General features: G+C 42.5%; 2 protein-coding genes across 3 annotated transcripts in view; one reads left to right on the forward strand and one right to left on the reverse strand.

Moving 5' to 3' along the window:
- Positions 1-1031: 1031 nt before the first annotated feature.
- On the reverse strand, positions 1032-4452 carry LOC128451060 (testicular haploid expressed gene protein). The gene is made up of 6 exons (XM_053434824.1): positions 4148-4452; positions 3585-3664; positions 3431-3492; positions 3276-3333; positions 2507-2637; positions 1032-1273 (listed from the first exon to the last, which is right to left on the reverse strand). Exons 2-6 carry the CDS (start codon positions 3644-3646, stop codon positions 1032-1034), a joined length of 555 nt encoding a protein of 184 aa, XP_053290799.1. The 5' UTR covers positions 3647-3664; positions 4148-4452.
- A 5954-nt stretch (positions 4453-10406) lies between these two features.
- dtnbb (dystrobrevin, beta b) overlaps positions 10407-12315 on the forward strand; it is a 28564-nt gene continuing 26655 nt past the window's right edge. For both annotated transcript variants that reach the window (XM_053435340.1, XM_053435341.1), the window contains exons 1-3: positions 10407-10473; positions 10763-10843; positions 10957-11170. In XM_053435340.1, the coding sequence (XP_053291315.1) occupies positions 10407-10473; positions 10763-10843; positions 10957-11170 (362 nt within the window). The remainder of the gene's footprint in view (positions 10474-10762; positions 10844-10956; positions 11171-12315) is intronic.

The following is a 12315-nucleotide window of genomic DNA, read 5'->3' on the forward strand; positions in this document are numbered from 1 at the left end:
GGTTGTTTGTGACTCTTCTCAACAACAGCGGTGAACAACAATAGCAACAGATGAGTCAAAGTCTTGTGCACTTACCGGTGCGAAGCTAGAGCCAAAGCAGCACGTTCGTCTCTTGGACTCCATCCACACAGAGTCAAAGAGTCAGAGCTGCTGCTGCCTCTCAGCTTTAAATAAACACGCCCATATCTGCTGTGTGTGTGCTTCCCAACCCGGGGTTCGAGGTCCCCTGGAGGAGTCATGGACAGCTCCTCCAAATAAGACCCGTTTTAGTGAGAGCACTGTCTTCGAAACAGTTCAGTGAATGGAAGGGAAATTAAAAATATTACTAAAGGTACTGATTTACAGTTTAAAGATAACCGGGTCACAGTTCTCTTAGCTAGTGTGCACATTCAAACCCATGGATCAGAGAGCCATGTAACCTTTCTAACCTATGGATGCAGCAATGGGCCTTTTTCCTCCTCAAAAGGACATTAGGTAGAACAGTCCACATGTGTGTGATTTGGTTCAAGAGGTCGTTCAGACATAGATTTTTTTAATACCTTTATTGCAATGGATTCACAAATCTCAATATCCAGTGTTTTGGATTGTTCTCACAATTACTCTGATTCACTCATTTTCTTTTCAGGACACCCAGTGACAAATTCAGAATGGAAAAAAGAGAAAGAGAAGTTCATCCACACATCATCATGCAGACTGGTAGAATACATATAAATAAACATTTGAGCTGAGTTTGACCTAAACTTGTCCAAACCCAACCGGAGCCGGATGATTTCCTGGCCTTAACTTCCACTCTGAGCACTGCACACAGATACACACACACAAAATGTCACATCCTGGTTTATTGTCTTTTCCCCCTTGTTTAATTTTCCTTTGCGTCTCATTCATATTTCAACATATCAATGTGGAGCTGACTCGTTGGCCATCTACTTCATCACAACAACAGAAATGGAGGATGTGGATTCAGGGTGTGAACCGGATCAGATTAGTCTCTGCTGCATAGCTGTTTGTTTTATGTCATCATCTAACCATGACTACTTTGAGCTACATTTGCGAGGCAGAGGCAACGAGAGTTCCTGGATGCGCGGCGACGGGCTGGCAGAGCGCGCCGCCCGACTAACGACGTATGGGTCGTATCCCTCGAATAAAGCCTTCCTCGCTTTAGGAACGGAAAGCTCCAGAAGTCTCTCGCCGGCTACGAAGCTCCTCGCCGCTCTGGAGATGGGCCAGCACACCGAACGCCCCCCCTCGAACCCACGGTGTTCGTGCTTAGGGGCTGAAAAGAGAAAGTCACCAAACTGAGATCAAAAAAACACATTTTGAGAAAAATGTAGAAAAGTTTAATGTGAAGATTGAAACCATTTGTCCTATCCGTCTTTTGAATATGACGCTACAGCAAAAAGACCATTAGCCAAGCTTAGCATAATGACTGGTTGTAGAGGGAAACAGCTAGCCTTAATGTTCTATATGGATTGAAAGAACAGGAGATAACGTTGGTACAGGCAGATTTTGTTACTTCAAACCAGTTTCCTCCTGTTTTCAAGCCTTTGTGCTAAGCTAAGCAAACCTTCACATGGTGGAAACTTCATTCTTGTCATGAACGTGGGTTTTTTCTTATCGAACTCTCTGCAAGATAACAAATTAATGTATTTCTCACAACGTTTGAGTGAAAAATACCACAATAAGCAAAAAAGAAACTGAATTTTTCCGCAATGGAAACTCACTGGAAAGCAGTTCTGTGTGTGCTGACGCTCTGCAGGGCAGGTGGGTCAAGGACACAGGTTTTGATTTGTGGCCTGAGTTCTCATGAACCTGCCGTCGCTTTGGCTGGGCGAGCCGGGAAACCCGAGCAGTGGCGACCGCCGTCTGCGTCGCTCTGTTTAACTACAGTCACATCGTATGTCATGAATAGGTAATATATAGATAGATAGATAGATAGATAGATAGATAGATAGATAGATAAATAGATAGATAGAGAGATAGAGAGATAGATAGACAGACAGACAGACAGACAGACAGACAGACAGACAGACAGACAGACAGACAGACAGACAGACAGACAGACAGACAGACAGAGAGAGAGATAGATAGATAGATAGATAGACAGACAGACAGACAGACAGACAGACAGACAGACAGACAGACAGACAGACAGACAGATAGGCAGATAGAGAGATAGAGAGATAGAGAGATAGAAAGATAGATAGATTAATTGGGAAATTATTGCATTAAAGCAGCATGTCAAGGGCACTGAACATAGAGAGAAATGGCAATAAACCAGTCAGCAGAATTCAAAACAGAATGTAAAAATAATGCAGGAATTAAAAACAGTCAAGACAGATTCAAGGAGAATATTTGAATTCAGTTTTCATACTTTTTAAATCCGCTCAAAAACACATTGTGACAGCTAGATTTACACATACTCAGCACTTTCTCAAAAAAGTGTATGTGTGTGTGTGTGCGTGTGTGTGTGTGTGTGTGTGTGTGTGTGTGTGTGTGTGTGTGTTACTCACAGGAACCAGCAGAGGACACTCCGGCTCCCAGCCAGCTGCAGGGGCCCTAGGCTGAGCAAGGCTACACAGACGCTTGGATGGAACAGCCCTGAGAGCCCATTCACTGACCTCCCATATGGGAGAAAGTCTGAGGGAGGAAAGAAAGAGGGAAGAGTAGAGCAGAAGAAAGGAAAGTGAGACAAAGAGAGATCAGGAATTACTGTTAGATATGAGGGAGAGGGGGTGAAAACAAAACAACAACAAAAAAGAAAGACGAAGAAAGAGGAGAGCGGAAGGAGGGAGGCACGAGTCCAAAAGACACAGGAGGACGATAAACACTTAAGATACAGAGGATGAGTTTTCAAATGCTTTTGAACATCAACCCAGTGCAATTCAACAAACTGTAAACATTCAACACACACACACACACACACACACACACACACACACACTCACACACACACACAATGCATGCAGTATTCATATTTTTACTGTTATTACCTACATATGGAATAAATATACACAATAAAGTGTATATTTATTCCGTAAAAACACATTTTATTCTGCTCTGCATATTTATTCTATCATTCTGTCTTTATTCATTATTTACACTATACTTTATTTTTCACAACCAAGACGTTTCTGTGCAATTGTTTTTCACACGATTGCACTGTGACAAAACTACGTCTTTAATCTTGAAAGAAGACAAGACAAAATAGCATAAAAGAAATCCCACATGCGTTTAAGGTCACTCGTGACAGTAGAACTGTATTTAATCATATTTACGTGACTTGAGTGTGGAGCTTTTTACTTCTACATAGTTCCGACCAGCGAGGGGTTAAGTCTGGAGAAAAACAAGAACGCTATACCCTCACACAAAAGCAGTTGATATTGGGTAGTAAATAAAGAAAAAGAAAAAAGAGAGAGAGTGGAAGACGTACGTATCTTGGTGTGGGGTCCAGTCCTCTCAGGTGGCAGCTCATCCAGCCAGTAAACAGAACGACTGGAGAAAAAGAGAGAAGAGGCCTCGTCAGAGAAAGAGGACGATAGATGGACAGAATCAAGGAGGTAGAGGAGGAGGTGGGAGGAGTATACCGGTCTGGATAACTGAGTCGGTTGGCTTTGGGTTGAGCAAGCTTATGCGTCCGAGTTGCCATGGAAAATGAGTAGTTTTCCTGTGTTTGAAAACATGTCTTCTGTCATTTAAGTCATTTATCAAGACACATTTCTGATCATTAGCTGGTTTCAGGTTCTCAAAATGTAAAATCTGAGAATTAAAAAATGTCTGGGCTTTGGACAGTTAGGTAGAGAATATAAGCAATACCAAGAAGTCACATTGGCATTTTTACTTTTTAATTAACAATTGAGAAATTTAAATATATATATATATATATATATATATATATATAAACTACAGTCAACAAACTTCTCAAAATGCTTTTTACTCATCAAAACCTCTAATTGTAATGTAGGTCACATCCTCCTGTCATCAACAGTAACCCACAGTTACACAGCTATTTTTAATTAAATTGAACCTGGAGCAGTTATATACTCACTCACTCACTCAACATACAAATACAACACATCACTGTTTGACTGGAATTTAAAACAGTTCTGTATCCATTTGTTTAAAACTACAATGTTCACTCCACCTGTACCTGCAGCTCCTGTCACCTGCTGGTTGCAGGGGGATCAGGTGACGTTTCAGGTGTACAGTGAACCGAAGATCGTCTATGTACAGAGAAAGTTAAGATGGCGGACTCCAACTTTCAGGCAATTGATAACTAACTCCCTTGTTTCCTTATTCTTTCGGCTAGTCGCTGTTACTGTATTGGAAATGGGCTCATCAAACTGTGGGTACATATGTATAACTTCATTCTATCCATCCTGCCTCCACTTCTGCATTTATTTATACTTCTGTCACTTTTTGTCCAAACTTCAGTGCAAAAATACAACTGCAGAGATTGAATTGGGAACTTTTAACATCAAACAAACATTGAATTATCAGGTACATTAAATGAACACTTCGCCATGTGGAAATACAAAAAAATAGCAAATCTAACTCACTGCATTTCAAACCCACACCAATAAAAAAAAAAAATATTTCCAGGTTAGTGTGAGTGATATTCACCAAAGATAAAGAGTCAAGATATAAACAATGACCTTAAAAGTACAAATAAAATCACTTTGTGGCCTGAATTCAGTGTCTCAAATTCGAACAGAGTGAAATATCTTCTGAAACAAAAAAACGAGGATCTCTGCTCATGTTTCCATTCTGTTCCCTTCAGTTTTTCTAAAGGAGTCATTCCTCTTTCCACTCGAACCATTACAGGATCTTTGATGCGGAAGTAAACTGACAGGTGCAGCCGCCGACTTCTTCGTGGACCCCGGAAGTAAGAGTCTGGATGGAACGGTGTGATGTGGACTGACTGACGGACTGTACCCGGAGAGAGGCGCCCTGCTGCGGCTGCAGCTCAGAGCCCTGCACCGCTCATCCAGCCCCGAGGCGCCATTAGAGTTTATCTTTCTTTTCTCCCCCCGATGATCCCTGGAGGTAAATGTATGACTCACTGCAGCAACACCGCCACCTTCTGTGCTGGAGGGTGGATCGAGACAAGTAAATGTAGATTTATAGAATTTGATAAGGTTTTCTTTTTTAGCTCAGGTTTGATGTGATGTTTTTCCAGTCTCATTTCGCGGAAATATACGTTTTTTTTCATCGCTATCTTGTTGTGCTTGGAGATTTGCTGTTGTGTTTTGTGATTTAATGTTACTTTTATGAATTTGTGTTGCCTCTTGTATGCTTTTTTGGATTTTCTTATGTTTATGATCATATGTTTCTTATTATTGACTTTTTAATATGGCAATTGATGAAAAATATAAGAAATAAAAAATATGGGTATATGATCATTGATATTGTTCTGCATCTGATTGCACTGGACTATGTACTAGCCAACAGACCAGGGAGAAACTGATAGCATCATTGGATCCAGTGAATTTTGAGCTTTACTTTTACTTCCCGGCTCAATTGCATTATAGGAATTGTAGGATTACGTGTATTTTAAGCTTCAGTCTAAAAGTCAGTATATCTCTGTCTGAGTTTTTTATTATATCTACTCCAGAGGATAATAACTGAGAGTAACAGCAGCAGCCGAACGATGGAAGAAACTCAAATAAGGGCTGGGTTACATTGTGGGAATTTTAGGAGCACTGTGTATTTGGATATTTACTCTTAAATCCAGGCTGTCTCCACCTGTGCTGCACGGAGTCTGACCATTTCCTTTTAAACCTGTCTCTGGTGAGTCCACTCCATAATGTCCCTTTTAATTTAATTAAATCTGTGTTCTCATGTTTCACCTCCTCTCTACTATGCCCAGGATCATAATCCAGAGTAACAGCAGCGGTAGTAGACGTGCGTCTCTACCCAGCGTGCGTGCGCACATGCGTAAAGTGTAGTAGGTGGGCGCGCATGGCATCTCGGAGCTGTGCCGTCCTCCGCCGCTGGGTCGCTTCATGATGCCGAGCGGAGCGGGGCGCTCGCACGTCTCTGTGTGCGGCTACAGCAACCGCAGTTCCCGAGGCTGAAGTCGGATGAGACGGGAGCGAGGAGCCGGAGACACGATGATGGACGATGCGAGCCGCGGGCAGCTGTAACGTCGGCGGACACACGCGCGGATTCAGCAAAGAGGTGAGAGAGCGCCTGTGAAATATATCCTCCTTATTCACGCTGGACCACTTATCCTCCTCGTCTGATGATGCTGATGCTGCTGCTGCTGCCGAGGATGAGGAGGAGGAGGAGGAGGAGGAGGATGATGCTCTAAACGCAACCTGCGTGATATTCCTCCTTTAAAGGCCAATTCCCTCCGATGCCTCTCATTCGACTGCCGCTGACAATTGGAGAGACGCAGGGGGGGTTTTCCGTTGTCTCTCATCCAAATATCAAAAACAAAATATTCACGGCAATCTCGATCCCTTTGTGGGCAAATAAGGTAAATAGGCAGTTAAAAGCGGCAACATGGCTGCGTCTGTGCGCCACCGCCGCTCCAGAAGTGTATTTTTAAGTGTTGCAGCATCGCTCGGTGCGAGAATCGAGACTTGGTACAAACGGAGAAAGTGAATGATGTCAGCGGAAGGGAAATACTGCAGCAGCCCAGTCCTTCTGTGGACTCGCCTCAAAGGATGTTGTCATTACCTCGAAGCTGAAGGTGCGGTTACAGTCAAATGCACCTTCACGGGCCTGTAACGATCACCAGCAGTACCAGCTGGATATTAATGTGCAGATAGGTGAATGCAATTTTTTTTGTGTTGATAAATCCCCTTTATCGCAGCAGCCCGGCTCCGTGCATGTGAATGTGCCCTCCTCTGTGAAATCATTTTCTCTATGAATAATTAAGAAGTTGTTTGGCTTTGTCTCATCTAAAACCCATTTCTAATCCGTTGAGGTGTCATTTGCTGCCATGCACCGCTCACAGTTTTCCTGCCTGCTCAGGAATTTCTGCAGTTACTTCACAGGCTGAATATTTACAATGAAGCATTGTGTTATTTTTTGCTGATGTGTCTGTTGTGTCTCCCACTGCATAGCAATTGTTTTCTACCATTTTTGTCCTCCTCAGTGCATTGGTGCCTCTTTGACTTAATGCCCCTTTAAAAATGCCCAGATATTGTTTGGTGGTGGTGGTGGGTGGAGAAGGGGGGTTGGCACTTTTAGGACCGGGGGGGATTCAATATGTAATTAAGATGACCATGTTTCGCAACTGCCTTCCTGGCCCCATGAACCCTTAATCCTTACTGGGATGGAGTCATGAATTGCCCACTGAGCTACAAAGAGCCTCAACACAGTTACAAAGCCTAAAAATAGCTGTTTTGATTTGGTGCAAAGTGGTTTTACTCCGACCTTAAAACACAGCCGTATCTGGCGGTGGTGAAAATCGTCCGAGTCGGTTCACAGATCATTCGCTTGGCAAAAAAATTTGATTATGAATTCATGGTTTCAGACATTTCTTTTAAGCAAATATGCCAAACACTCTCTTTCAGCCTCTCGAAAGTGAAGATTTTTGGCTTTACTTTGTTTTATATAATTGCGAATAGATTTTATTTAGATTTTCTCCACTCATTTCTTGATTTCTGAATTGATAGAATAATTTGTTGCAGCCCTGATCACACATATTAGAATTTCACTGGAGGAGGCCTTTCCGAAGACCCTCGCTGCATGGTGCCTGTTAGCAGAAATAACAGCCTCCCAACACAGAGAGTTGCTAGTTGGTGACTGGAAAGAGGCTCTGTCATAACACTGGAGGTCAGTTTGAGAGGAAGGCCGGGTGTAAACCGAGGTGTGATGCAGAAAAACATAAAATCGACAACCCCCCCCTCTCTGCTGACTTCCTCCTGAGGGTGGAAGAACCTTGAGTCTTCCATTGGTCAGCTCCATGTGATCCAGACATATTTTGGGAGCTCGGTCCGAGGCGCTCATCAGTCACCGGCCAGCCGTAATGTGCTCCGCGTCCATTATTGTTAAGCGGTTCCTTTGCAGCTCAGTCGGTGTCATTAGCCCACAGGATGCAGTCACTGCTGAGCGGGATGTCATGGAGAATTATCATTTGCACCGACCATGGGCACTGGAGTGTTCCCCTGCCATAGCTCACCGATATCTCCACAGGAGAAGTGGGGGGGGGGGGGTTGTTACAAAAGCACAAATTAGGAGTTAATGAAGTCCTTGAAGGAGGGAGAAAGAAAGAGAAGGCAGGAGGTGTTAATTACTTATTTAAAAGTCAGCCGTGTGTCATCAGGGAGGAATGGCTTCTTTTTCATAGAAATGCTGATATCAAGTGAGACTAACTCTTCATTTTCTCCACAGGGTTGACGTTTAGGGCCTTTCGACGTTTGACTTTCAGCCAGCGACAGGTAAACACTTTTAAAATATCCGTAAAATATTACATACACTGCTGAAGTTATTACCTACAGGCACATTTATTTGTAATGTCTTACTGGGAACAAAGACTATACCGTAAATGTGTATCACCAATGGGCTGATATTACCAGGAGGTAGAGCGGCTCCTCCACTAACCAGAAGGTCGGAGGTTTCGATCCCAGTCCCCTCCAACAATCCCTGTGCTGAAGTGTCCTTGGGCAAGATATTGAACCCCTAATTGCCCCTGACGGCTGTGTGGGCAGTGTGTGACTGACGTGTGATGGATAAAGCTCTGAAAATAGATGCATATAGCTGTGTGTGTGTGTGTGTGTGTGTGAAAGGGTTTGAGTGGTCGTCAGGACTAGAAAAGTACTATAGAAATACAGAGCAATTACCATCTACTATAATTGAATAAATGACTCACTCCACATTAAAAGCTCTGATGATAAAATAGTAGACGGAGGCAATGAATGAAATAATCAAACCTGCATCGTTTCAAAGGGAACTCGTCTTCTACGAGTACCGAGTTCAAGTGTTCTACAGTGAATCCTTTTTAAAAATGTCACAACTGATTGTGACAGTTTGTAAACCTCAGCGATTCTTTGAGATGAACATTCTCTGTGTTCCTCCACAAACCATGTGATACCTGCACCCAAACATTAAAGCCACTTTGGGCAAAATGAATTACATCTGTTTTCAAACAGTTGCATTTTGAACTTTATCTCTTCGATTTGTATCTTTGTGCAGTTTTTTGTCAAACGACATGAATAATGTCAACGCACTTTAAATGACTAGTTTGATATTTTTAAGAAGGGCGCTTATTTTCTTTCTTTCTGTTTAGCACAAAAAACAACACGGCCAAGAAATAAGCTGCCACACAAAACCCTCGTAAAAAACCCACAAACTTGTTGTTTTTGCACATTCGGCTTTTATACGGACTAAATAAATGAGATAACATGTTTTAATAAACCAGCTTTGCAGGTGCTGACAGACAGATTTTGAACAAAGTTGTACTGTTTCCACTCTTTGTGCTAAACGAATCCAATCAGCTGCTGGCTTCTTATATACTGTACAGACATGAGCGAGCTATCCCGCTTCTCATCTGACTCTCAGCCTGAACGAGATTAAGCCCATTTCCCTCAAAATGAAGATACTTTGAATAGAAGGAATTTTGTCAATGAGCTGCATTTATATAGAGCTCACAGTCTTATCGACCTCTCAAAGCACCTTACGATACATCATTGACGTCAGTGTACAGTGTTTTGCTCAAGGACACCCGAAGAGCCAGGGATCGAACCGGCAACTTTCTATCTATTGGACGAACCGCACTCCCTTCTGAGTCACAGCTGCACCCTGTGAGCCGTCACTGCTTTATATTCAAGACGCTATCTTTTACTTCTGGTTCTCACTGCTGCCCACACCTCCACGTTTCACTGATTTAAATAGAGATTAAATGATTCAAAATGGCAGATCAGGCTGCATGGTCATCGGGCTCATAGGATTAAATTAAGGCGTCATAAAAACTCTTTAATATCATTTCTATAACCGGCTTCATCATGTGTTAAGAAGTCACATAATCTTTCTATCTATACAAAGGTAAGGGATGACTAACACAGTCCCTGATGTTCAAGGTGAATCACGAACATGACAGGATGTACTGAGTCCTTCGGTGCACCAGCTCATCTGTGCATTTCCAACATTTAGCTTTGACCACGAAAGAGATTTCTACTCTGTACGTCATGAAATCACCCCAAAGATAATGAACACGTGAAGATTAAACCTTCCAAATGTGGAATTATTCGATTTTGGGTAAACTTCTTATTTCCTGGAAACAGGTTCCTCATTTTGCATAAATTACGCGTGTGTGTGTGTGTGTAAATCCTGTTCGCTCACACGGCACATTAATGATTTTGGATGATAAAAGAGAGAGAGCTGTGTGTTGCGTATTATCACCATGCTGCTGTCTGAAGAGCGAGTGCTGCATGCTCTGCTGTTTGATGTGCCACAGGATGATCGAGGAGGGCAGTAAACGAGGCAAGGCCATGGTGGAGAAGAGGCAGCTCTTCATGGAAATGAGTGAGTGGAGTCGACTGAGAGAAATCTCTTTTCACTATTCATAGCCAGCACCGGCCTCATGTAAGTCTCTGACGGGCTGGAAGTTGCACAGGAGGAGATGCGTGGTCCCTCGCACTATTTGATTTCCTCCCACACAAAGGGAGCAATGGTGTTTAAATGCACCTCCAAGGAGCCTGACTGCATTTGTACGGTGTTTGGTTTATTCCATTGAAGTGGACAGGCATCCATCTGTGAAAGCATTTTTTTAAGTGAAACTCAGTCCCTGCTTTAAATGCATTTGTTTTTTCAGGAGCTCAGAACTTCGATGTTATCAGACTGTCGACCTACAGGACCGCCTGCAAACTGCGGTTTGTGCAGAAGAGATGCAACCGTAAGAGCCCATATAGATTCCTATAATCTGTTGTGATCAGTAGAAAATAGCCAAAGCGGATACAGACGTGATTGATGGCAGCGTGTCCGTTTGCCCCCCCCCCCCCCTCACAGTCCATCTGGTGGATGTCTGGAACATGATCGAAGCCTTTCGCGACAGCGGCCTCAACACACTGGACCACAACGCTGAGATCAATGTGTCGCGGCTGGAGACTATCCTGTCTTCCATCTACTACCAGCTCAACAAGCGGTTGCCCACCACCCACCAGATCAATGTGGAGCAGTCCATCGGGTTGCTGCTCAACTTCATGGTGGCCACCTATGACAGGTAGGAGGCGTGTGGTCAAACGCAAGAGTCTAGACCCTGGTGGTGGTTGATGGGAGAGAGAGAATGTTGAGGATCTTAACGAGATGAGAAAAACTTTACATGAGCTCTAGATACGGAGACTGGAGGTGATTGAGGAGGAGGAGAAAGGTCACAGCTAATCAGTGAAATCACGGTGACAGAGGAGAGATTTCAAGTTTGACACCAACATCGTGATTGGCTGATTGAGATTGGATTTAACATTAACATGGGTAGAGAGAAAGAGGAAACAGAATGAATGGGACACTGGGAAACCTTTCCTGATTGAACCTTTCGACGCTTTTCTTCATAAAGATTATTTCAGCCACTGAGGCATTTATTGATAGGACACAAACTAAATGTGAAAGAGCAAAGGGCCAAGTGGGAACCGACCAATAATGAAAATAATAATAATAATAGTAATAACCTTATGCAGTTCAGTTCAGTTCTCCACTTTTGTCCACAGAGGCCACTGTTCTCACCTTTAACAACTGTGCAAACAAACGGATGTTATTTGAGCATGTGCACTTGACAATCAGCTTCCAAGCAGGTAGTCAGTTACTCTAACATGGAATTATAATGTTACTTATAAAGTTACTGCTCCTTGCTCTATTGAAAAATTCCTTTTACAGTCAGGGTTGAATCATTGTCATGGCCAATCTAAGCAAAGTGAAACCCTGATTTTTGTTATGCATTATATATATGATATTTTCTGTCTATGCTACTACACTGTCTTATTTTAATTCAGTAGTTCAAGGAAATTAGTTTCAGCTCATTAATTAAAACATTAAATATTATAAAGCAAAAATACAAACGCTAAAAAATTCTGTGGTTCTAGCTTCTTAAGTGTGTGGATCACCTTTTACTCTGGGAAATTGTCTATTTATGTTTTATTTTCTTCTATTTTAAAAACTAAACAGTTGTTTTCATTAGTATTAAATTCCCCAAAACAAAGGGGTTTTTGTTGCTCTTTCCAAGAATCCTCCACACTGCCAGGGGAAAGAAAAACTCATCAATGTAAAGAATACTGTTGATGTGTTTTTTTAATCGTAGACCCTCAATATTAATAATATCTTTAAGCTCACAAAATGGCTCATTAACTTAGTACTGCCCATGATAACTAGTACCCA

The sequence above is a fragment of the Pleuronectes platessa genome, chromosome 11 (genome assembly GCF_947347685.1).
Source record: "Pleuronectes platessa chromosome 11, fPlePla1.1, whole genome shotgun sequence".
Taxonomy (NCBI): Eukaryota; Metazoa; Chordata; class Actinopteri; order Pleuronectiformes; family Pleuronectidae; genus Pleuronectes; species Pleuronectes platessa.